Source organism: Hydractinia symbiolongicarpus, chromosome 11, assembly GCF_029227915.1.
Source record: "Hydractinia symbiolongicarpus strain clone_291-10 chromosome 11, HSymV2.1, whole genome shotgun sequence".
In the NCBI taxonomy this organism is placed as follows: Eukaryota; Metazoa; Cnidaria; class Hydrozoa; order Anthoathecata; family Hydractiniidae; genus Hydractinia; species Hydractinia symbiolongicarpus.
The window spans coordinates 26,505,359-26,532,267 of NC_079885.1; the positions used below are offsets into that span (position 1 = coordinate 26,505,359).

At 33.6% G+C, this 26,909-nt stretch overlaps 5 protein-coding genes across 6 annotated transcripts; 4 read left to right on the forward strand and 1 right to left on the reverse strand.

Moving 5' to 3' along the window:
- Positions 1 to 2,435: 2,435 nt before the first annotated feature.
- Positions 2,436 to 6,417, reverse strand: LOC130614612 (uncharacterized). Its single transcript, XM_057436048.1, has 3 exons — positions 5,676 to 6,417; positions 5,218 to 5,529; positions 2,436 to 4,440 (listed from the first exon to the last, which is right to left on the reverse strand). The coding sequence occupies exons 1-3, from the start codon at positions 6,313 to 6,315 to the stop codon at positions 4,235 to 4,237; spliced, it is 1,158 nt and encodes a 385-aa protein (XP_057292031.1). The 5' UTR covers positions 6,316 to 6,417; the 3' UTR covers positions 2,436 to 4,234.
- Positions 6,418 to 8,168: 1,751 nt separating this feature from the next.
- LOC130614609 (uncharacterized) lies at positions 8,169 to 17,576 on the forward strand. 2 transcript variants are annotated; one of them, XR_008975918.1, is made up of 2 exons: positions 8,169 to 17,320; positions 17,401 to 17,576. XR_008975918.1 is itself a non-coding variant. In XM_057436045.1 (2 exons), exon 2 carries the CDS (start codon positions 10,681 to 10,683, stop codon positions 16,858 to 16,860), a length of 6,180 nt encoding a protein of 2,059 aa, XP_057292028.1. In that variant the 5' UTR covers positions 8,169 to 10,494; positions 10,575 to 10,680; the 3' UTR covers positions 16,861 to 17,576. The 2 variants fall into 2 exon arrangements, 1 of the variants encoding a protein (XP_057292028.1); XM_057436045.1 differs by having other exon boundaries at positions 8,169 to 10,494; positions 10,575 to 17,576.
- Positions 17,577 to 17,728: 152 nt separating this feature from the next.
- Positions 17,729 to 21,494, forward strand: LOC130614615 (uncharacterized). Its single transcript, XM_057436050.1, has one exon. It carries the CDS (start codon positions 18,077 to 18,079, stop codon positions 18,923 to 18,925), a length of 849 nt encoding a protein of 282 aa, XP_057292033.1. The 5' UTR covers positions 17,729 to 18,076; the 3' UTR covers positions 18,926 to 21,494.
- A 751-nt stretch (positions 21,495 to 22,245) lies between these two features.
- LOC130614619 (prefoldin subunit 4-like) lies at positions 22,246 to 24,040 on the forward strand. The gene is made up of 4 exons (XM_057436054.1): positions 22,246 to 22,409; positions 22,680 to 22,787; positions 23,075 to 23,142; positions 23,694 to 24,040. The coding sequence occupies exons 1-4, from the start codon at positions 22,383 to 22,385 to the stop codon at positions 23,896 to 23,898; spliced, it is 408 nt and encodes a 135-aa protein (XP_057292037.1). The 5' UTR covers positions 22,246 to 22,382; the 3' UTR covers positions 23,899 to 24,040.
- A 414-nt stretch (positions 24,041 to 24,454) lies between these two features.
- Positions 24,455 to 25,676, forward strand: LOC130614617 (dual specificity protein phosphatase 3-like). Its single transcript, XM_057436052.1, has one exon. It carries the CDS (start codon positions 24,957 to 24,959, stop codon positions 25,560 to 25,562), a length of 606 nt encoding a protein of 201 aa, XP_057292035.1. The 5' UTR covers positions 24,455 to 24,956; the 3' UTR covers positions 25,563 to 25,676.
- Positions 25,677 to 26,909: the final 1,233 nt, after the last annotated feature.

Genomic DNA, 26,909 nt, shown 5'->3' on the forward strand with positions numbered 1-26,909 from the left:
ATATATTTTGTGCTTAGTTTTCCTAATATAATTTTAAGCTCTCCTTTGTTGATAGTTTGTCATTTGTAGCTGTCCTTGTTCATATTTGTGTTATAAGCTGTCCTTTCAACAGTTTGTGTCTTAAGATGTATTTGTTCACAGTTTGTGTTTTAGTTGTCTTGGTTGAATGTGCGTATTAGCTTTAAGTTGTCCTGGTGAACAGTTTTTTTAGTTATTGTCTAAGCAGCTTTTATCTCATAATCATAAAGAATAGATTGCTTGGAAACACAACAGGTCCAAATTGAAGAATATAGATGGCAGAGTTTTTGATCTACCTGCTGGTTCTAAAATATACATAAACGAAAGCCTGTGTTCCTACTATAAAAATATCTGGAACAAGTGCAAAAAACTATGGCAACGGAAGCAGTTAAAGTCTTTCCGCGTAAGTAATGGGACAGTTCAGATTAAAATTACTGAATTTGGAGATATTACTCCAATAACTGACATCTAAGATCTCAAAAACTTATTCAAGGAAGTAGATATTGAAATTATCAATATCTACTTAAGTAAGTGATATTTTGGTAATTGTATAAACCCGTGACACGCCCCTTTTTTCGCGCCTTTTTTTTTCGCGCCTTTTTCCAGTTTTATTGACTACCTGGTACATTTTTGCCGTTTTGAATTCCAACAAGTTCCTTCGCCTCATCATCAATAATGGCGTACTTGCTGCGACTTGTGTCTCAGTATATGAATCTTCTTGTTTGCTTTGCAATATAAATTTCTATGATCTTACTCTTTTTTTCTTTTGTCAGGTCCTTTGATATATAGTTCATTTTAGTTTTTCTATTATTGTACATTATGATCTATCCCAAGTGTATAATTATGTGGTTTAGCTAGCTTTACCACTTTGTGTTTACAACTTTCTAGAAAGTTAGTCTGTGTCTCTTAACCTAACTAAAAGACACTGGTGTTAAATTTCTAGATAGATTCTTTGTGTTATTACTCTGCTCGTTTGTTTTGTTTTGTTGTTGTTTTTAGTTTTTTTTTAGTTTTGTCTTAATTTTTATATTATTATTTTATATTATAAGCTCCTATAACCTATAAATGCCACAGTACCCTTGTGGTATTTGTGGCAATTCTGTAAGTTCTAATCACAAAGCTGTACAATGTGATTATTGTAACAAATGGATCCATAATCGTTGTAATGGCCTTGCTAATAGTGATTATATCTCCCTACAAAATTCCACTGATTGTTGTGTTTATATATATATATTCTTGAATCAAAATTCATTGTTTATGTTAGTCCGTAAAATGTAACTTGTCATGTGTAGTGTTACCATTTATCGTTATGCCTTGTTTATTCATTTCTTTACTCACTTGTCCAGTCCCGTGTCTCATTGTCTCGTACGTCCCACTTGTATTGTATCATTATGTTTCATCTTAGCTATACGTATTGTTTAATTGTTAATTGTTACTTGATCGTGTCATTAGGGATTTCATGTCAATTACTTTATAATACGTTTTTTTTACATTTTCATTCATTCCGTCAAATCACAAAAACTGAGCAGTCACAAAATAACTTTATACAAAAAGCGTTGTTTGGAGAAAAAGAAAGCGGCGTTCAGGTTAGTCTGGGAAATTAACAGTGCGGATGATTCTTACTGCCAGGGGAAATTTCGCTCTGTGTTTTTTTATTCTTTGCTATCCATCTTTATTGATTAATATAAAAACTACTCAAAATAATTAATGATTGCTTTTTCATTTAGAGTTCTTGTATTAGTAACAAATTTGATGCATTTCAGCAAAAAATAGCAAGGAAGTAAAGTTTCTATTCTAGCTAAAGTTGCAGAAAACGTTCACCACACGGCTCAAATTCGCGAAGATTATGTTCATGTTCATATGGCGATTTTTTAAACATTTTAAAGTTTTTAGTAAAAAATTATTTTTGCGAATCTACTAGCACTTTTTTTTGCAATTTTTATTTATTTTAGGCCTGCTCAACCTCGTTCCCAGGGCATTTTGCCTTGTTGATAAAGCTGATAGCCACTCCGAAATAACGGCTCAGGGGCCACAAGACCCTGGGGACGAGGATGAGGCCTGCTGAGATAAAGCTTTTAATCGAACTTTGCTTAACCGAGAGAAAACAAAAAAACATTAATTTCAAGGGAATTTTTGCGCGGACTTAATTTTGCAAATAAAGAAAGAATTTGCGAAAATTAATCTTTGCTAAATAAATCAACTTAATGTAGTCGGGGATTTAGTTAGTAGTTAGTGGGGAAACTTATAGCCGATGCTTTCCTCCAAATGTCAAAATTAGTCATTTTGCCCCGTTTTTTATTCCATAAGTCAAATTAAATCTTAATAGTTGGATTTTTTTAACTTAACTAGTTGATTACTTTTACTTAGCTACAACAACATTTTACAGAAGTAGAACTAAACAAGACCGTTACAGAGGCGGGACAATATCGTTTTTTATTCCTCCTCATTCTTAAAACCATAAAACAACACATTGTTTTGTTACAACTCACCAAAGAATAATTACACACTACAAAAGTTGAAGTTTCGTTCTAGAAAACTGTCAAAACTTGTACAGAACATAATACAAAATATATATATTCAAATATAAATTAGAAACGAGAATATTGCATAATATATATATATACATATAATATAAATGAATTAAGCGTAATGGTAATTTCTTACAAATTACCGAACTGAGTATTTATATACTAATAACAATTTATGGAAGAGTATAACATTTGTACCTTCGTTACTTGTTCTACTTTTGTGTCCGTAGAAAATTTTTTTTTATCTTACTTTATACATCTAATTGACCTGTTGATGACCTATTGATGTGTCGATTAATTATCTTCATCCTCAGTCGTCTGGTTGCGGTTTAGACCCTAGATATCGACAAATTTTTGTTCGTTGTTTGCTCGTTTGGTTTTATCTACGTTACATAAATATTCCTTACACCTTTTTATGAGAAATAGCATTGTAAATGGATGTTAGAAAAATATCGATTATTATTATTATTGTTATTATTACTATTATTAAATTAATTTTCAAAACTCTGCAGCGTTTGCGTAGACACTTTATCGGTTAAAATTTCGTCAGTTAGAAATGACGATTTTTTTTTGCAGGTGACGAAAATTTTTTTCTGACGAAATTAATAAGCTAGGAATATTTTTTGCATGACATACGTCAAAAAAGATCTAATTTTGGACTCGAAGTAGTGGACAACATTAAAGAAGAAAGTCCCCCAATTAAAGCAAATTCTGATGACTGACATCAAATATAAATGAAGACACAGGTTGCATTGTAATTGATGCTAATTGATGTTGAATAAAATACTGAATCTTTTCCCCCTTCAAATATACCCGACCAATAGAATTCGGTAAGAAGTGACAATTTCTTTCGTAGGTAACGAACATTTTTACCGACGAAATTAATGACCGACGGATTTTTCACCGATAAGGTATATAGGCCACATAAAAAACACTAGTTGTTCATTCTAGCAGGCACGCAATATGGAACAACCATAATATGGCTGAAAAAGACCGACCATTTTTAAAAATTGGTCAAGCTGATGTCAGCAACAATTAACCTCTTCCAATTTGACCAAATAACTAAAGATCTAAGTCCTATAAAACAGTAACCATAAAGACATTTTTTTGTAATATTATTATTTTTAAACATTTTTTCTTCAGGCTGTAATGGTATAGTGTTCGCGCTGTCAACTTGTAACCATAAGGTTGCAGGTTTAAGTCTTCACTCAGGCGCACTTTAAATGTAGTGATGTTAGCTAAAATGGAACCATCCACTCACCGCCAATTGACTTGTGTGGCAGGCAACCAAGTTGGAGCAATGATATACGTTTCTTTAGCGGGTAATGTAACTTAGTTGCCGTCAGAGGGGAAGAATGGTTCCGTTACTAACTTACTTACTTAATTTTTGAGACAAAGAAGACCCAAAAACTTCGACTAGTAGCGTGTCATTTTACGACGTTTACGGTTCAAGAACTAATTGACACGGGTGAGCTTTTAAAAACCTTTGAGCCCTTCAAAAGTTAAAACCACTAGCCTTGCTCTGGTCACACGTACGAAAAAAAATTCTAGAATTAAGCATTATTTCACAAACCACTTTTGTAAAGTTAAAATCTCCATATGTTGGGAGTGACTTACAAATCGAAACATCAATTTGTCGTTTAACGTTAGATTGACGATCAACGCACACATTGAAAGCTATTTAATGTTCAAAAAAAATGAAACAGAAGACCCGTTCCACCAAAGAAAAACGAAAACCATGCTAACGTTGATGTAAAAGTAATGCGACCAATCTTAAAGCAAACGGGACTTGCAGAACAGTACGACACAAACATCTGTAATTGGCGACGATCTTTGAAAATATGACCTTCCTTCCAATCCTCACTCGTTGTATTGTTGATTTTAGCAGATATCGCTAAATATAATAATAAATTATTTACGTCCTGTACACAAATCAAAACTTTACATTACAATAGGGTTGCCAAAAAAAACCGCACAAAAATCATTTATATTCTAAATTTGAAAATTTTTAGAAGCAAATGAAGAGTTACTATTAACAAAACGTAATAATAAAATACTTTAAAAGAAAGAACAATTATATATACAATTTTTTAAATAATTTAGAAAAAAACAGTATTTTGGGTCCTAATTTTAGGAGATTTTAGGAGGTAAGGTGTGTCCAACTTTCACTAATAAAAATGTACACAGGTAAATTGCAAAAACAACAGCCCAGTTTATAAAAAATAATGTACCGCCTTAAAATTGTAACAGGTAGGACCATTTTGAATCTACAGGTGGCTTAACCTAAGGGAGCTAAGTACGGTAGTGCAATGTGGCCCTCAAATTAAAGTTTTCCAATAGCAGTGTTTAAACAAGTAATTAATCCAATTCACATTTTTTGTTCTGGAAGAAAGCAATTTATTGGTTTTAAGGTAGTGCGAAACTTATAAGAGACGACTCCTCCTAGGTGCAAGTTATTTTTTGGCGTAAATTTTTACATAAATTCGCATTAATAAGTTCCGCACTTCTTTATTCTGCATGCTTTTATTCGTGCACTTTTTATAAGACAAACAAAAGCAAACGATATTTATAATGAATTTTCCCGTTAGTATAGCGATGTCGATTTACAACGAACGAAATATTTCGAAATATTTATTTATCTGTTTAGCTACTCTTTCATTGACTTACTTACATGCACATGTACTTGTAATATATGCTGCACATGCGCATGGGTAGATGAAAAGAAATACATGCAATGCAAAATAGGTGCCAAAATATGTCTTCTTGATCACTTCGTCATGTCCAAATTTATGCAAAGCAACAACAACAAAACCAATAATGACAGTGATACCAAAAATTAACCAATGAAGGAGAAACCATGTTGAATAAGCATCCGTTGTCTCTTTTACAATGAGACGTAACTCTTTATGAATTTTTATGACATCGTCGATAGTTTCTCCTGTTAACGTTTTTATTCTTCGCAATGTGTCTGCAGCAAACGCTCCTACATAAAACACAAAACACACAGTTCCTTCTACCATGCAAATTAACAATAAGAAATAGCATAATAAAGGCTGAGTGTTTGATAGTTAACTATACATGCATTTGATATTAAAAACTTAACAAAAAATGGTTTTAAAGATTTCATACCTACTGCAAATGATGAACACGAGAAAGCATATAGCGATACAATGGCAACCCACTCTGCAATAAACTCACATGACAGGCTGATTAGATAAACTGCTCGTCTTGGCTTGTGGCCCTCTGTATAATATATGTACACAAACAATGCAATGTAACCAATAAAAATCCCCCCAGATATGAGCATAGTTATTAAAATGATTTTCGCTTTAGAATTAGCCATATCTTTCAATCCAAAATAAGGACTAATTCCATTTCCACGTGGCTTGTATATCATGTTCAAACAAAGCAACATAAATGTGTATGAACATGCAGATCCAATCGACGCTGATAAAAAAGATGCATACTCTAACTGCTTTGTTGAATGTACAGTAACATTGTTGCTTTTACATTTAAACTCAGGACAACCAGCTATCCTAGCAATTTCGTAACACACTTGATACCAACAAACGATAAATAAGTAGAAGCTATATAACTGACTTAGAGATGTTAAACGTTTATTATAACCAGATGACCAAAAGAAAAAACGGAGAAGATTCGAGAGCAACTGCTTCGTGCTCCCCCATTGGTAAACTAAATAGTGCGGTCTACTTTCTCTGCAATTTCTCTGTGGGGAGGATTCTATAAGCGGCACCAGCTCATCCATCATTTACAACATGTAACCAACTGACTACAATGTTCAACACCATGCGTAAATGTTGCTTTCTGGGAAAAAAACAAATGCATTTGTAAATACATTTTAAGATGTTTAAATGCAAACCAGTTACTTTGGCTGAAGGTCTTGTCAAGGTACTGTTTTCAATTAAAAAACTCTACAGGCACAATGGTTTTCAGAGACAGTATAAAAGGATGATGCTAATAAAATATATTTTAATATAACAATTGATAATTTCTCAATGTTAATGAATTCATGTTCACTGTCCACATAATTTATTAAAAGAAAGTCATAGAAAAATTATCTGAATGCAATTTTTGTTTGGATTGTAAATTCAGGATGCAGAAAGAAATTTGACCTATTTCGGTCTACTATTCAAAGGTAAAAGACAGTGGTAGTAAAATAATACCTAAGCTAAAAGTAATAAAATTATATACATTTTGGTGCTTGCTAAATATTTGTTGTTCTTGTTCTATTTCTGGTTGTTTTTTGCTAAGAAATTTCACTTTAAGGTTCTAGTGCAGATGCAAAGAAAATCTGGTACGAACAGGATCAAGCAAAATCAAGTCTTAAAAATATTGGAATCTGGTAAAAATGCAGATACAATTTATTTGGATTTCGTCAAAGCTTTTGCCAAAGATGATTTGATATCCTGCTAAATAAAATAAGAAGTCTTGGCATCTCTGGGAAAATGTTCAAGTGGTTGCAAAACTTCTTAGTCGATCCCACTAAACTGGTATCAGTGGACGATGAAAAATCAGTACCAGTTAATGTTCTCTTAGGTATACAACAAGGAAGTGTCTTAGGTCCACTGATTTGTCAGATGCTTATTGGTGATATTGATGAAGATATCAAACACAATAACTGAAAATGTTTTGCTGATGACAGCAAAGTCAGCCAAAGTGTTGCAAATGTCCAAGATGTCTCTGAACTACAAGGAGATCTCAACAGAATATTTGATAGGCTGAATATTCTAACATGGAAAATCACACACAAAGTGTCATTGAGGCCTCTTAATAAGACCTATGTGATTCCATTCTGATGCACCAGGGTTCGATTCCTCTTGACGGCGATTCAACATGTGCGAGTGAATGTTACCATAGCCCTGGGTTAACCCAAGCCATGTGAGGGAAATTGGGAAAATGGCACACTGTGTAGGCCGTTGGATGTTGCCAGGAGTTGTATAGTAGAGCGCTCAAAATGAGCATTAAATACTCTAGGACTCTCTATCTAAGCCATGGCCCCTCCTGGAAATAATAGACAGGGTATATCCCTCGAATTTGTGAGGCTAGCCATGTAAAATATGCACATCTATCTATCATCTGTGCGCTGTCACATAGCTAGGTAAATTCTTTCACATAGTTAAAAAATCTTGTATATACATAAAAAACCTTAATATTTATATAAATTTGACTAAATTAATGACTAAACTTAATAAAACAAGCAGAGGCTAAATAAAAATAAATAAAACTCTGATCAAGAATATAAAAGCCTGAATTTAAATAGCAAAGTGCTGAACCTGAATAGCCCATATTTTCTGTAAATTTCTTGAAAACTGTGTCTTTGTTATGTGTCTCACAAACTACATCACACATATTTCTTAAACATTCGACAGAAATTACAAAATTTAATCCAGTGTAAATAGCTGCAGCAAATCAAATCAAACCTGAGGAATAATGTTAGTAGTAAGTAGCTAAAGTTTGTTTATGTGAAAAACGAAAGTTGTGGCCATACTGTCGATGGTTTTATAATGTCAAGGGTTTAAAATTTATATTATTGTTCATTTAGCCATGGCTAAATATTCCATGGACATACTTACTATCACATATCTCACAGTATTATCATAATTTTTTATATAGAAATATTGAACAAGGGCGGTTGCAACGCGAGACTAAGACAGAAATGGCAGTAATTTTAAGACTGCTGCATGTTTCGACTTTACTAGCTGCATGTTTAATTTCTTTTTTAAATAAACGTGTCTTAAGACTTCCCACACAAAATAAAGAAAACAAAGTCACCTTTATGAGCACTCACCCCCAACTTACCACCCTGAGAAACACCCTCCACCCCCTGCAAAAATTTTTAGCAACACTTTCCCTCAACAAGTAGGCTTTCCCAGCCATTAGGTCATATTTTTCATACCAATTTTGTATTTTGGAAACCTGATTTAAAGAATTTTTGAAGGAAACAATTTACTGTCAAAAATAGTGATAGCTACAGTGTGGTGGTTGCTGTGATAAAAGATATATTTATGCTATGTCTATGACTTTGATTAATAATCTTGCAAAATACTATGAAGCGTTTTCACGTAATTTCCCTGTTTTAATGAAAAGCTCCTAAAATTTAATTATATATATGTCCTTGTGAGAGTTTTACTTGTGTTTTGCTTTGTGTAGCTATATACCGGATACTTTTGATGGTAAATTACTTGTATCAATTAATAACTTATCAAAGGGTAGGGGGTGTGCTGCGTGGATAGGGGGTGTGCTGCGTTTAGCAACATAAGCTATATATTTTGTGCTTAGTTTTCCTAATATAATTTTAAGCTCTCCTTTGTTGATAGTTTGTCATTTGTAGCTGTCCTTGTTCATATTTGTGTTATAAGCTGTCCTTTCAACAGTTTGTGTCTTAAGATGTATTTGTTCACAGTTTGTGTTTTAGTTGTCTTGGTTGAATGTGCGTATTAGCTTTAAGTTGTCCTGGTGAACAGTTTTTTTAGTTATTGTCTAAGCAGCTTTTATCTCATAATCATAAAGAATAGATTGCTTGGAAACACAACAGGTCCAAATTGAAGAATATAGATGGCAGAGTTTTTGATCTACCTGCTGGTTCTAAAATATACATAAACGAAAGCCTGTGTTCCTACTATAAAAATATCTGGAACAAGTGCAAAAAACTATGGCAACGGAAGCAGTTAAAGTCTTTCCGCGTAAGTAATGGGACAGTTCAGATTAAAATTACTGAATTTGGAGATATTACTCCAATAACTGACATCTAAGATCTCAAAAACTTATTCAAGGAAGTAGATATTGAAATTATCAATATCTACTTAAGTAAGTGATATTTTGGTAATTGTATAAACCCGTGACACGCCCCTTTTTTCGCGCCTTTTTTTTTCGCGCCTTTTTCCAGTTTTATTGACTACCTGGTACATTTTTGCCGTTTTGAATTCCAACAAGTTCCTTCGCCTCATCATCAATAATGGCGTACTTGCTGCGACTTGTGTCTCAGTATATGAATCTTCTTGTTTGCTTTGCAATATAAATTTCTATGATCTTACTCTTTTTTTCTTTTGTCAGGTCCTTTGATATATAGTTCATTTTAGTTTTTCTATTATTGTACATTATGATCTATCCCAAGTGTATAATTATGTGGTTTAGCTAGCTTTACCACTTTGTGTTTACAACTTTCTAGAAAGTTAGTCTGTGTCTCTTAACCTAACTAAAAGACACTGGTGTTAAATTTCTAGATAGATTCTTTGTGTTATTACTCTGCTCGTTTGTTTTGTTTTGTTGTTGTTTTTAGTTTTTTTTTAGTTTTGTCTTAATTTTTATATTATTATTTTATATTATAAGCTCCTATAACCTATAAATGCCACAGTACCCTTGTGGTATTTGTGGCAATTCTGTAAGTTCTAATCACAAAGCTGTACAATGTGATTATTGTAACAAATGGATCCATAATCGTTGTAATGGCCTTGCTAATAGTGATTATATCTCCCTACAAAATTCCACTGATTGTTGTGTTTATATATATATATTCTTGAATCAAAATTCATTGTTTATGTTAGTCCGTAAAATGTAACTTGTCATGTGTAGTGTTACCATTTATCGTTATGCCTTGTTTATTCATTTCTTTACTCACTTGTCCAGTCCCGTGTCTCATTGTCTCGTACGTCCCACTTGTATTGTATCATTATGTTTCATCTTAGCTATACGTATTGTTTAATTGTTAATTGTTACTTGATCGTGTCATTAGGGATTTCATGTCAATTACTTTATAATACGTTTTTTTTACATTTTCATTCATTCCGTCAAATCACAAAAACTGAGCAGTCACAAAATAACTTTATACAAAAAGCATCAAACAATTTGTTACACATGTCAAACTTTCAAGAAACATTTTAGCGTAATTCAATTTCAAGTCTATCTGGTTTCACACTTGGGCAATCTGGTACGATTATTTAAAAATATATTTCAACTTATTTTGTCAAACGTTTATTAAAACTAAATTTGTATATGTATATTTTTTAGTTTGAATAACTTAACTTACCATATCATCTCAGTTTTAAAATTGTATTCCGAGCAACCCGACCTTAAAACTGGATAGACCCACATTCAAACAGAACCAATGTAATCGATGAGGAGGAGCAAAAGATTGGACTACAAAACATTATCTGACACTGGCGAAAAAGTTACCAAAATTACTACTACAACAGACTCGCAGAATGATATCGAAAATCTAAGCCTCTTGGTGGACAACTGGAAATTGGATGAAAATATGTCTGAAGAGGAAAATAGGTCCCTGTTAAAGGACCACTTAGCTGTTGAAGAATCTATGCTAGTAATGGAAATTCAAGATCTCTTCGAGGAAGATAGTGTGAGTGATTTATATCCATCGAATGAAATATATGAAAAAGCTCTTTCGCAAGCACTATCACTACGTGCTAATTACAGACACAAGCATGGAGAACTTCAAAAACACTTTGGAGAAGATTATGAAGGAAAGTATGGAAAATCGTTCACTCTTCAATACAAATCAATCAGTGAATATATTAAAGCGATCAAGCAAAAGAAGAAAGAATTACAGGTGGAAGAAGAGAAAGCCATCCGATTCTGCAATGAAAGTTCAACATTGTTTCTTATCAATGAATCCGATCGACTTATTAATGATCTAAAGGAGAAATTCCGCATACCTGAAGAAGAAAGTGACAAAGCAATCAAAAGGAGGTACGATGAATTAATTTGTCAAGAGAAAATAATTCAAAAAATAGGAGAGAAGATCGAAAAAATTTGTACTAATACTCCTGAAAACTCACCTATGATAAGAGATGTTAGAAAACTCATGGACAGGTATGATAACCTTAAATTTCTAAAGAGAGAGTATATTCAGAAAGTGGAACACGAGGTTAATTCACGAGAAATTGAGAAAGTTGAGTCATTTAACACTTCTTCTTTAAATATCAAGCTTATTAAATTCAAGGACTATAGCTCACCTCTTGATATCTACACATTTCAAACTATGTTTGAGAAACTCTACCTTAAATCTACACCAAAACGCTTACTACCTGATCTGTTAAGAAATAATTACCTTGAGAATCCTGCTTTAATGTTAGTTAGGAATGTTGACGACATTGAAGAGATATGGAAAAGACTCATAGCAGCATATGGTGATTGCAAAACCATGCTAGCGAAAAAATTACATGAAGTGAGCAACATGGATTTATTGTGGAAGCTAAGAGACCCGGAAAAGGTTACAAACGGAATAGCGAAAATTATTACAGTCATGAAGGATCTGCTCTCATTATGCAAAAAGCATGGTTTGGAAAATAATCTTTTCTATGGAGATGCACTAGAAAGAATTTATAAGCTGCTAGGAGATAGTAGAGTAACAAGATGGCTCGCGACAGAATGTGAGGAAGATGGTGAAAATTTATGGAATAAATTGATTGATTTTTTGGAAAAAGATATGAGAATCTACCAACAAAAGATACTGTTACTAGGAAAAGAAAGAAAACCTCCACAAGTCAAAGAATCAAACTACTTCAATAACAATGACTTCGATGACAAGGTAATATCAAATTTGTCTTGTTTTATATGTGGAGAAAGAAATCATGTAGCTACTAATGGACCTTCTGGATCCATGTTGATACAGTACTTTGCCTGTAAGAAATTTGTCGATATGTCACCCGCAGATAGATTTACTGTTTTAAGAAGAAATGGTCTTTGCTTTCAGTGTCTATTTCCAGGAGCTAAACAAAAGCAAGGAAAACATCGAGAGGGGAAATGCCAGAGAGATTTCACATGTAAACATCAATCACATGACAAATATCCATCTAAAATGCACGTGTTGGTATGTGAGGAGCACAAAGACACACCTGAGAATAGGGACTTGCTTCAACACTATAAGCAGAGATGCATCCTACGACAACGATTTGAGCTTCCAGATTTTTCAAAAAATATTCAACTGACCTTTCACTCCACAGCACACGGAAATAATGTTCAGTCAGATGCAGTTGACGAAAGTGCAATATATATGCTTCAAACAATAAAGGTAAATGATGAACCTTTTACCATATTTTATGATAGTGGATGTGGAGATTTCGTTTCTAGATTTGATGCTGTGAAGAGACTCAGAGAAAATGCTACAAAAGAAGTTAATGGACCAATTAAGATAGGTGGTGTTGGAGGTGTGATGACAGAATCACCATTTGGAATCTATTCTGTTAAATTACCCTTGATAAATGGGAATGATGCAATTATGACAGGAGTTTGTCTTCAACAGATAACACCAGAGTTTCCTGATTTTCCATTGCAAGGAAAGGTGGAGACAGATATCAGTAATGAATACCGCAAAAATCGAGGTAATGTAAATTATTTACCTAAGTTACCATCTTCAGTGGGCGGCCATGTTGATTTTATGATAGGCATAAAATACTTACGTTACTTCCCCGAAAAAGTCTTTCAATTGCCATCTGGTCTTACCATATATAAGTCCTGCTTTAAGAACAGTGATGGAAGTACAGGAGTCATTGGTGGGCCTCATCAAGTCTTCACTGAAATAGAAAGGTACCATCATCTTAGCAAAACATCCAATTTTGTGGCCATGCAATACCCATTATTCAAAAACGGATACCAAGTCAATCCAGATATTTCTATTATTGGATATAAAAACCATTCTTATCAGTTTGATTTAGATTACGATGAAAAAGAAGATAAAAATGACAAAGAAGTCATGATATGCAACCGTCAACTCAAAAGTTTTGAGAAGGTAGAACACGCTGGAACCGAAATCACTTACAGATGTGTGCAATGCAGAGACTGCAAAGTATGTAAAATGCATGATCGAGATGACACTATCAGCATCAGAGAAGAAGTGGAACAGGAGATGATCGAAAAATCAGTCACATTAGATAAAATCAATAATTCAACTGTGGCAAGACTGCCAATGACACACAATCCAATCGTCAAATTGTGTCCAAACAAATTCAAAGCATTAAAGGTATTCAATCAACAAATGAAAAAATTAGCCAACACCCAGAAGGATAAAGATGACGTAATCAAATCAGAGATGAAGCTGCACACTCTAGGCCACGTCGAATATGTCACAAATCTTCCAAGATCAATTCAAAAATCACTTGAAGAAGCTCAAATTCAAAACTATATACCTTGGCGAACTGTTTGGAAAGTCAACTCGGTCACCACTCTTTGCCGCATGGTATTCGATGCGTCTCAGCCTACTGATACAGGTTTTAGTCTCAATGATATCTTGGCAAAAGGGAGAAACAACATGAACAAACTCGTAGAAATATTCATCCGATGGCGAATTTACAAATACGGATTTCATACTGACATTCAGAAAATGTATAATTCTGTAAAACTACATCAAGATGACTGGTGCTTTCAAAGATATCTCTGGAAGGAGAATTTGGATGACTCAAAACCACTCCAACAAAAAATCATCAAAACTTTGATCTATGGCGTCCGGTCTAGTGGTAATCAAGCTGAAACTGGCTTAAAGAAAACAGCCATGTTGTCCAAAGAAGAATTTCCAGAAATCAAGGAGATCGTGTTTAGAGATATCTATGTAGATGATTGTTTGTCTGGTGAACATACTAAAGAAAAGTCATTGGAAAGAGCAGATCAATTAGAACTGGTCTTAAATCGCGGAGGCTTTAAGTTAAAAGGAGTAACGTTTTCTGGTTCAGATCCTCACAATTCGTTATCAGATGATGGCATCACAATTTGTGTCGCTGGCTTACTATGGCATCCAAAAGACGATTTAATATCGCTTGACATAAAAGTTATTAACTTTGCGAGAAAACATAGAGGAAGAAAAACAGTTCAAATCACATCAATACCATCAACATTAACCAGACGACATTGTGCATCAAAAGTCGCAGAGGTATTTGATCTCACAGGGATGTTAACACCTATCATTGCTGGAATGAAGCTTGATTTACATGATTTGGTTGTCAAAAGGCTTAACTGGGATGATGCAATACCAGATAATTTACGCCAGTTATGGATATCACACTTTGAGATGATATCAGAGATGAAGAACCTGAAATTCGATCGAGCAATCATACCAGAAGACGCCCTAAGTCTAGACGTGGAAACACTTGCATTTGGCGATGCAAGTAAGTGTTTAATTTGCATTGCAATTTATGTGAGATTTAAACGGAAATGTGGAGGTTACTCTTGCCAATTAGTTTTGTCAAAGTCAAGATTAGTTCCTGAAGGTCTGTCCTTACCAAGAGCAGAGTTGTACGCCTCATTAGTTAATACTCATTCATCAGAGGTGGTAAGAAAAGCATTTTACCAATATTATAAAAGCAGCGTGAAATTTACCGATTCGCAAATTGTCCTGTTTTGGATTTGTAATAATAATCGATCTCTGAAACAATGGGTGAGAAACCGTGTCATTGACATTCAAAGATTTACCACGATAGAAGATTGGAGATACATCCAATCAGAAAACATGATTGCAGATCTTGGCACAAGAAGAGGTGTTAGCCTGAAAGATGTTGACAAAGATTCAAGATGGTGCAACGGATATGACTGGATGAGGTATGAAATTAGTCAATTCCCATGCAAAAGTATCAAAGATATTACTCTTACCAATTCTCAACAAGAGGAAATAAGAAAAGAAAGTCCTTTTGATTTTGACGGATTATCTTATGTGCAGAGGAAAATCCCCGATGAAGTTTTTAAAAGAAGAGCATTTTCTAATTATATTATCGATCCCAACAAATACCGTTTTAAAACCGTGATTCGTATACTAGCCATTGTTTTCAAATTTGTATTTAATGTGCGTAAAAGTATTATCAGTCATAGACAATCATCATTGCAATCAATAAAGAAACAACCGATTACCACAAAATCCACTCTGCTACTGTTAGATGACGACATTCGAAAAGCTGAGAAATATTTCTTCAGAAAAGCTGCTCTTGAAATCCAGCATTTTCTACCACGAAAACAGTACGAGAAATTCACCAAGGAAAAGGATGGCATCCTGTATTATACTGGCCGTATCTTGCCAACTGAAGAGATAACTATCGTGGGAAAGATGACAGAAGCAATGAAAGATCTGTCAGCCAGCACATTTTGTGTACCTGTGGTTGATAGATACTCCCCGTTAGCATATTGCATAATTAATGAAGTTCACTGGTACAACAGCACAGTAAGGCACTCTGGTGTAGAATCTGTATGGAGATTTGTGCTTAAGAAAGCATTTATAATCGAAGGAAGAAGTATTGTTAAATGGATTAGAGAATCCTGTCAAAGGTGTCGTTATCTTCAAAGGAAAAATATTGAAGTAGCAATGGGACCAATATCAAGGTATAATGTTACTATTGCACCATGCTTTTATATTTCTCAAGTTGATCTGTGTGGACCGTTTAGAGCATACTCACATCATCACAAAAGAGCAACTATCAAAATTTGGTTGGTCGTGTTTTGCTGCAACACAACTTCTTGTACAGCAATTAAGACAATGGAGGATTATTCATCAACTGCATTTATTCAAGCGTTTGTGCGATTTTCTTGTGAAAATGGCTATCCAAAATTGTTGCTATCCGACGAAGGAAGTCAAATTGTGAAAGCATTTCACTCAATGGAGCTTAATTATGTTGACATCAAACACAACTTACACAAGGATGTATCAGTTGAATATGAATTGTGCCCAGTAGGAGGTCATAACATTAATGGCAGAGTAGAGAGAAAGATAAGAGAAGTGAAAAAGTCGCTAGAAATTTCGTTGACCAATAGAAGATTATCTATCATGCAATGGGAGACGATTTCAGCAGAGATTGCTAACAACATCAACAATTTACCACTAGCTTTGGGTAACATAGTTTCCAGCTTTGAATCTATGGATCTTCTTACACCAAATCGTCTGAGGTTGGGTAGAAATAATGAGAGGAGTCCCGTTGGAAGTATGATTGTGACAAATGATCCAGATCGAGTATTTAAAGCAAATCAAGAAGTGTTCAATGCTTGGTTTGAAAATTGGCTCCTGAGTCATGTACCGAAATTAATGGCTCAACCAAAATGGTATAAATCAGATAAAAGTATTCAAAAGGGTGATATTGTATTGTTTCTGAAACAAGATACCCCGTTATGTTCAAATTATCAGTACGGTATTGTCGAAGCAGTCGTGATGGATAAAGACGAAAAGATACGTAAAGTCGAAATTCGTTATCGTAACCATAATGAAAAGGTCAATCGAATTACTCGTCGTGCAGTTCGTAGTTTGGTTGTAATTCACCATGTTGATGAATTAGATATAATGGACGAACTTTCCATGTTTCAACAATGAATGTTTGATACTTCCGCTGGTGGAGTGTTGTGTTTATATATATATATTCTTGAATCAAAATTCATTGTTTATGTTAGTCCGTAAAATGTAACTTGTCATGTGTAGTGTTACCATTTATCGTTATGCCTTGTTTATTCATTTCTTTACTCACTTGTCCAGTCCCGTGTCTCATTGTCTCGTACGTCCCACTTGTATTGTATCATTATGTTTCATCTTAGCTATACGTATTGTTTAATTGTTAATTGTTACTTGATCGTGTCATTAGGGATTTCATGTCAATTACTTTATAATACGTTTTTTTTACATTTTCATTCATTCCGTCAAATCACAAAAACTGAGCAGTCACAAAATAACTTTATACAAAAAGCATCAAACAATTTGTTACACACGTCAAACTTTCAAGAAACATTTTAGCGTAATTCAATTTCAAGTCTATCTGGTTTCACACTTGGGCAATCTGGTACGATTATTTAAAAATATATTTCAACTTATTTTGTCAAACGTTTATTAAAACTAAATTTGTATATGTATATTTTTTAGTTTGAATAACTTAACTTACCATATCATCTCAGTTTTAAAATTGTATTCCGAGCAACCCGACCTTAAAACTGGATAGACCCACACTGATGATTGACACTGTATCGAATGTTGTCCCAAAATTTTTCCTTTACTACGTGAAGATGCCCCTTCTAATATTGACAAAAGTATCCCATCTCTTTTTCCAAATAATCTGTTGAGACCTTTTTTTTCACAGTTAAGTTCTCTTTCAATTGAAATTTGGGATCAATCTTTTGAGGGGGAGGTCAACTGTAAGTATTATGATATTGATGAATTTGCCTCTAATAATTTTTATAACAAAACTTTTTCTGCTTTCCACCTAAATATTGCATCCCTTTCTCTCCATTTTGATGAACTAAAGCTTCTACTCGGCCAACTTGGGTTTGACTTCAGTATCATTGGTATTACTGAGACTAAATTATCCAGTCATAATATCTCTGAAAACCTCTCCTTATTTGATTATTCCATTGAACATACTGTTTCTGATTCTGATAAAGGAGGTGCACTTTTGTATATTTCATCCTCACTTAATTATACTTGTCGTAACGAACTAAATCAACTTGTATTCAAAAGCAAAGAACTTGAATCTGTTTTTGTGGAGATATCTCAAAACAAGGGCAGGAATGTAGTTGTTGGGTGCATCTACAGACATCCTAGCATGTCAGTGGATGAATTCAATACACTATATTTGTCCCCTTTATTAGAAACTGTATCCAAAGAAAAGAAAATGTTGATTCTTTTAGGGGACTTTAACATCAACTTATTAAATTGTAACCTTGATAAATCTGTTGAAAATTTCTTAGATATAACGTCCTCTTTCTCCTTGCTTCCTCATATAACTCTTCCTACTAGAATAACTAATTCCTCCAGCACCCTTATAGATAACATATTCTCTAATACACCTAACTTTGACAACATGTCTGGTAATATTTGTACTGCAATCTCTGACCACATGCCTCAGTTTTTAATCTTCCAAAAGAAAGCTGTAATCTGCCCACCTGAGAATGATGCCATGGTCAGAGATTGGAAAAAACTTGATCATGAAAATTTTATCCTCAAAATTATTGATACTAATTGGGAACAGGCCCTTGAAATTGAATCTGATGATGTAAATATCTCCTTTGATAAATTCATCAACAGGTTGGATGGCCTTCTGGATCAGCATGTGCCCACAAGGTTATTGACAAGGCGTCAAAAAAAGCGTGATTCCAATCCTTGGATCACTAAAGGTATCATTAAGTCTATTCAGCAACGTGATCGCCTTTATAAATCCCTTATAAAGGCTAAAGATCCTTTGATTAAATCTGCTCTTAATGATCAATATAAGCAGTATCGTAACTTAATCGTATCCTTGTGTAGGCGGAGTAAGAAAATGTTTTATGCTTCCTATTTCAACAATAACCTTGTAAATATTTATAAGGTATGGAAAGGCATCAATTCTATTATATCTACTAAACAATCCAAGCCATCCTTTCCTAACTGTTTAAACCTTGACAATGGTGACTGATCCTTCTGTAATATCCAATGTTTTTAATGATTATTTTTCTTCTATTGCTGATACTATTCGATCCAAGATTACTTTTTCTTCGAAACACTTTTGCCAGTTCCTTCATAACAGAAATCCTGCATCTATTTTTCTTTCTCCAACGGACACTGATGAATTAACCTCCTGCATTGCATCATTAAACAGCAAAAAAGCATCAGGTCCCTTCAGTATTCCTAGTTCAGTGCTATCTCTTCTGAAATCTGAATTTGCCAAACCTCCTGATTAATCTCTCTTTCTCTTCGGGTGTATTTCCATCCAATTTAAAAATTGCAAAAGTTATTCCTGTTTTTAAAAAAGGGTCCAAACTTGATTGTACAAATTATAGACCAATCTCTCTACTATCTAATATTGACAAAATCTTTAAAAGAACTGATCTACAAACATGTATATCAGTTTTTATCACAACACCGAATTTTGTACTTTCAACAATTTGGATTCAGACAAAAACACTCCACTGCACAAGCTCTTCAAAATATATGCCAAAAAATAATGGATGCCCTTGTTAATAGCCAGTTTGCTTGTGGTGTTTTTGTTGATCTCCAGAAGGCCTTTGACACTGTTGATCACAAAATTCTCCTGAAAAAACTTTTTCATTATGGTATCAAAGGAACTCCTCTTAATCTGTTTCGTTCTTATTTATCTAGCAGACAACAATTTGTATCAATTAATGGAACTGAATCTGAGTACAAAGTTGTTAGACATGGTGTGCCACAAGGATCTGTTTTAGGCCCTCTTCTCTTTCTTATTTATATAAATGATTTAAATTGTGCCATAAAATTTTCAAGAAACTCTTCCCCAGTAACTGCATTAAGTACCTTGGTATTCTCTTAGATTCTGATCTTAACTGGAAATCTCAGATCAATGCGATTGCGATTAAACTCAAGAGGGCTAATGGAGCTATAGCTAAACTCCGACACCTTGTTCCACAAAGTGTTCTGAAAACTGTGTACCATGCTATCTTTAGTAGCCATCTTCGTTACTGCAATGAAATTTGGGGCCAACCTGGTCATCACTATATTGATCGTATTTACTGTTTACAACGTTGTGCAGTTAGACTAGTTTCTTTTGCGCAATGCAGAATGACTTCTACCCCTCTTTTCGCTAATCTTAATATTTTAAAACTTGCTGATTTGGTCCACATGAAAAATTTAATTTTTCTGTACAATTTATATCACGGAAAACTCCCAGAGGCACTTCTTGATGCTTACAAAGTTGACTTTTCCCACTCTTATCGGACTCGAGGATCTATTCTTGGTTTGATAAATCCCCGCACTGTGTTAACTAAATCCTTCGGCTTGACCCCTATTCGAAGTCAGTCCATTTATTCATGCAATTTTGTACAAAACTCCTTTCCTTCAACTCAACTAGTCTCTCTCACCTCTCCTAAACTAACTTCTTCTCTGATCCAGTTCTTTTTCTCATTGTACTGCTGAGTTTGTCATCATTTGTTTTTTTTTTAATATGTTACTGCGTTTTGCATAGGTTTTTGTTTGTTTTTTTGTTTTGTTTTTGTATATTAAGGGTGGCCAGCATCTTGTCATAGCTGTAGGCTAATAATGCTGGTCTCCTTACAGTGATTTTCTTCATAAATTTGATATTTATTTGACTTTTACCTCACGTATGCTATTACTGTAGAATAAATACTTCTTCTTCTTCTTCTGTACACACACACACACACATCTCTCGATCTCCCATGTTCCACCAAACAATGGTATTTTTTTGCATTTCCTGGTACTATGCCTGTGTTCAAAAGCAATCTTTTTGGTTGAACCCTACCTGCCTTTGTAATACCTTTGTGATCCTTTCATGGATGCTGTTACAAATCCACAAACTTTATTGATGTGACAAACGTGTTAAAAAAAATAGGAAATTTGTGACATTGTTACCAGTTTGACTTTCAAGTTCCATATAGAAGTGCAAATTCCTGGTTTACGCTTATCCCAAGTAAACATTTGTAAATAATAATAATATATATTTCACAGACCCCGAATCTAAAAACAAAAAATCTTATCAATATGTGGAGGGGGTGTTGGAAGAAGTGTTACTTGCAGGATAGGTTCTGCTTGGAAAAAGTTCAGAGAGTTACTTCCTTTGTTGATTAGCAGAGTCTTGTCAATTGAGGTAGAAGGTAGGTTGTATGAGGCCTGTGCAAGAAGTGTTATGTTGTACGGTAGTGAGACATGACAGTGAAGCAGGAAGATCTTGACCGTTTAGAAAGGAATGATATGAGAATGCTTAGATGGATGTGTAACGCCAGTCTGAGAGACAGAAAGAGTTCAGATGAGCTTAGAAGCAGGGTAAGTATCTGTAGAATTAAAAATGTTATCCAGATAAGAAGATTGAATTGGCTGGGGCACTTGGAAAGAATGGAGGAGGATAATTGGGTAAGAAAGTGTAGAGACTTAATAGTTCCTGGGGCAAAGCCCAGAGGCAGACTGAGAAAGACTTGGCAGGAGGTTATAAGGACAGACTTGATACAGAGAAAGTTGAGTTTAGATTTAACACAGTCTAGATCAGATTGGAAGAGGGTCATTAATATACCCCGTCCAACCCATGCTAGCATGGAAAACGGACGTTAAGCCTATAATGATAATGAATGATAATGAACATGAAACTTTGGGAACAGAGCATTATGTCATAATTTTTCAAGTGAAGTTTACAATAAAGTTTAAAGTGTTAAAAACAGGGTTATAAGTTAAAATTCAGGCCACATTAAGGATACGGTAGACCCTTTCGACACATGTTCAGTATATTCATATATTCAAAATATCTCCTTAACATTTCCCTTTTTAAAAAACATTTTTATATATTATAGAAAATAAATTTACAAAAAAAAAACTGGAATGGAGAAAAAAAATTCCAAACAAAAAACACCCTCCTTTGGTAAAGCTTTGGTAACTCCCTCCCATCATTTTTTTTTTCGTTTGAAAATACCTTGTTGTATTGCTCTTATTCAGCTCTACAATATCTTACTATACGTCTTTTCAATAAAATTTCCTTCTCAAGTTATAATACATTTTGTCTAAAGTACTACATAAATCCACGAATGTACCTCGTTTGATGAATCATTCCTTTATAACTCGAGAATTATTTAAATTTCAAATAACAAAAACAAGAATTTGTAGCCAGACGTGTAACTGGTTCAAAAAAATTGTTTCGCTAGTTTTCAACGAAATGGAGGGGAGTTACCAACGCAAACAGGCAATGTATAGGTTACATAAAAAGGGGAACTATTTACATAAACCAATAAAACTTAGAGACTAGCACTTAAATAGAATTTACTTTGGCACAGACAACTTGTTTAAAAAACATAAACCAGAACCACCTCAATTGGTAAAGCCCTTGATATTTTACCTTTAAATCTATATATGAGTAAATATATAAATTTATTGTTATACGTATATAGATATTAAAAAACATGGCAGCTGCTGTAGCAAAGACAAAGGTAAATACCTAATACAAGTTTTATGTTAGCCCTAAATTATTAAAACCACTTTACTGTTTAGGTAAGGGAAAATGTAAAATAAACGTGTTTTCTTTGTACAGTACAAAAAAAATCTGTAGATGCAATGCTAGTTCATTTTTGTTTTTATTTTTTATTAAGTTTATTTATTTCTGTTGAAAAGTTAGTAAATCACATGCAAACTAATCTGCAAATGCGTTGAACAGTAATTTATTGTGTTTGGTATTTTAAAATGTATATACCTATTTTTAGGTTACTGATGAAGTGCAAATCACGCATGTTGACCAGCAGATGATAAATTCATTTGCTAATAAAAATGCAAAACAAAATGAGCTTAAAACAATCATCGAGAACAAAAAGGTAACAAAAACTTTCTTTATGTTTACGTGTAACCTTTTTACATTCTCAGATGAATCAGATTAAACAGAACGTAGTATTACCCTGGGGTAAAAAGAATTGACACATTTATAAAACTTTATGTCACTCAAGATGTGATTGTAAAGCATTATTAAATTACTGAGCTAAAATCCAGGGTGATAGGGTGCCACAAAAGAAATAGTAGTCTGAAAGCAATGTTAACCCAATGCTACTTTTTATTCTCCACAACGTATTTTTTCAACTCTTTAACATGACATATTACTTTGTAGAAAGAACTACAAAACCTGGAAGATGCTGGTGATGAATTAATTCTTCTTGATGATGAAGGGACAATACCGTATCTTTTTACTTGTGTGTTTATTTACAACTGGAGGAATGGAATCTAAAATTTAACAGGGGACGGAAATGACTCTGTTGTGTTTCAAACAACATCTCTCCATAGCTGTCAATACCATCTTTCAAGTGATAGTACTGATAATTTTGAAAAGATTTTTGCGACTGTATTTTTGCTTAGAAACAATCAGTATCCGTTATGGAAATTCCAATCTTACACAACACTAAAAATCTATTCTGGTCTGTAAGGTATGAACTGACCATGTGACACAAAGAGATTTTGTGAATAATTTTTTTTTCTTTTTATGTCAATTGACCTGTTTCAAAATTTAAAACTCAAGATATTCTAATTTATCTTTTATATATATTTTTCCCCATTCTGGTCTGTAAATTACACAAATGTAGTTTTTTGTAGTTTAAGCAAAAATGCGAGCGGGTTTAAAAGTACCTATACTTAACCTATACTTTATATCCTGATTTTCTTATTATTATTATTATTATTAAGATCGTATTAATCTTTATATATACTTATAATTTTTCTTAACACTTTGACAGCGTACATGTTGGTGAGACATTCATGCATCTAAGTATGGAACAAGCTCAAGAGTTTATCGATTCGAAAAAAGAAACAATAGAGAATGATGTAAGAGAATTAGACACACAAATGCAACAGTATAAAGGTGAATTAAAAGACTTGAAAGTCAAACTGTATGCAAAGTTTGGAACAAATATTAACTTAGAAGAAGATGAAGATAGTTAGATATAGTTGTAGTAGCTTATATATATATATATATATATATAGCAACCAATAACAGATCTTCATTTTGTTATTTCTTTTAGCACTATGTATATTATTGCTTTACTATTTACGACAAATATTATATACACTGGTTGCTTGGAAATGGAGATAGATCTTTTTTAATGTAGCTTTAAAGGGAACCCAAGGTATAAAGAAATTTTCTGTTATCAGTAATTTAGACCTGATAAGGGATTTGCATTCAGACTTTATCATTGCATAGATACGATAAAGAATGGCTGAATATAAAATCTTTTACTGAATTAACACTGATTTGCTCGTCCTAGACCTCTTTAAACTATTTCCAAGGACCCAATAACTCGGGATCTGCGATTTAGTGTGTTAATCAATTCAACTTTATAATATCAATGCATTAATAAAGTTAATAAGTTAATAAAGCACACCCCTTAACAGGTCTAAAATTACTGATGACAGAAAATGTCAAAATTTGTTATCACTCAATATGATATCATAATTTATGCAGCATAATTAAATCTGAAATTCTTTAAATGTGAATATCATGAGAATGAAAAAAGCTTTTTAAAAAATTATCAAAACACTTGTTAACCAACTTTTTAACCTCTACGATATAAGTCCAACATCATTTTATACTTCGGGTTCTCTTCAAATGGGAATGACGGATGATCAAGATACGTGTGCACGTGTTTTATTAGGCGAGTTGCTAAGGAGTGAGTTCGAGATAAAGCTCAAAACCTAAGCAACAGACCAGACCGCAAATTTGGAACGTTAACCAAGGCTAAATCTGAATAATCTAACAAGCAAATACTTCTTCTTCCAAGAATCCTGCACTTAGGAACTGTAACTGAAATGAAAAATGGAGTTGCTTATAAAAAAACAGTTTTAGTCTGAGAAAATTTTTATGCTGTACCTAAATGTGTTTTTGAATCGGATAAAATTTTTATAAAATCAAATTTTTTTTGTCAGTTTTTGCTTTGAATTTAGTTGAACTAACAAATCCATTGATAGGATATCGGAGATATATTTACGTCAGCTGATATAAAATGACTTTTCCGATGCATTACAGTCGCTTTTGCGGTCTTGATAAAACGCAGCTGCAATACGTAAATACGATATCATATATAGTTGCCGATGTCTCACATATTCCGAAAAAAATGACAAAGATTACGGATTTTTTATATTTGGGTAATTTTGAAGACTCGACCGACGTCAAAACCCTGAAAGAAGAAGGTATTACGCATATATTAAATACTGTTGACGCTTTGTATCAAAATACAAGGACTGGTCAAGGTTTTTATGGTCCTGATTTTGTATATCATGGTTTTACTTCACAAGATGAAGAAAGTTATCCCATCATGCAGCATTTTAAAGAGACGTTTGATTTCATTGAATCCGCTCGAAAAGCAAACGGGAGATGTTTAATACACTGTATTGCTGGTATTAATAGAAGTGGGTGTTTAGCTGTTGCATATTTAATGGCTTCCCAAAACATTGGACCTATATCTGCTGTTAAAATAGTTTTTCAAAAAAGAGGAATGCTATTGTCAAATACTGGTTTTATTGAGAGACTCGTCAAATTTGCTGTGGATAGGGATCTCTTGTTTCTTGATAAGGAGCAGTTGTTGAATCGATTTGTGGTTTCGGAGTAAACATTTTGTATCCAGTGATGTAAATATGGTTTTCAACTGTAATAGAAGAAAATATAAAACTTTAGTTAGTTATTGGGAATCCATTTAACGAAATAAAGAACACTCTTTAGTCAATTTTTGTCTTTCTACATTTACGTTTATATTTTTGCGATTTTCGAAAACGAAATTTCGCGGGAGCAAAATTTTATCGAATTTGAAAAAACGTGTCAGAGGGAAAAGGCAAAATTTTCTTTCCCAAAAATCCAAAAGTGTACAGTAAACATCTCTCCGACATTAGAGAGTAAGAGAAATTCTTTAACTTTTACCAACCTCAAATTTAATTACTTTCAATAACAATAAGATAAGACATTTTTCGAATTTGACGTTTAGGTCAGGAATGGCGAGAGAAAGGGATGGAGGAAGATGGTACAACTTTTCGATTTCTAGTCACGCCTAAGCTTGGTAAATAAAAATTATAATATAAGCTGTTAAATTTTAATTCGCAAAATTTTTTTAAAAATTTGGTTTATTTTTAAAATTTCACAAATGTGTATTTGCAAAAATTATATAAATCACGCCAGAATCGAAATTTATTAAAACGTGTTTTTGCGGTCAAATGTAGTTTCAATAGTTGACAACGGTTTCCCTGATGTTCTAAAAGCCAATGACAGTGTGGCACCATTCTAAAATAAGGAACTGGATGACTTTAAAATATTTTATCCGTCCAACTATACCCCTTTATTTCGACATTTCCATGTTGCGTAGGGCTGGTTTCTATTACCGCTTAGAATGTTTGCACAAGCGCATGTGTTTACGGCGAAATGCACGATGTGGCAATGTGTAAAATAATTTTAAATTTGAAAAATTAAATTTAAAATAAAAAGTAAAAAAATAGGTAAAATAAAGTAGAAATTAATCTCATAATGAGAGAGATAATACAATACATTATTTTTCATGCAAATCAGTTATGTGTCCCAACTCTATGGCTTGTTCTTAGTCTTTTTCAGCTCGAGTACTTTATAATAGCACTGGGCTAAGATTTTAAGATATGTGGCTGCGCGAAAGAAGTAGATCTGGGACTGGCTAGTTGAAGTTTGAATTTCATTGGCTCTTCAATTTCGCGAGTTATAAGACGAGTGGCTTCAAGGCGAGAACGTAACGGACATAAGTTAATTTAAATGTGCATGATTTGTTATGTTGCTGCTTACCTTCCTATGTCCCTTCGGTAAAATCTAAACAAGCAAGACAAACAGCTCTTTAAAAAATACCCACTATATGTGGGCATTTTTACCAGTCAGTTCCAGAGCTACTTCTTTCGCGCCGGCACGCATATCTAAAAAGCGAAAAAGAAGCTCTGGGAACGAGATT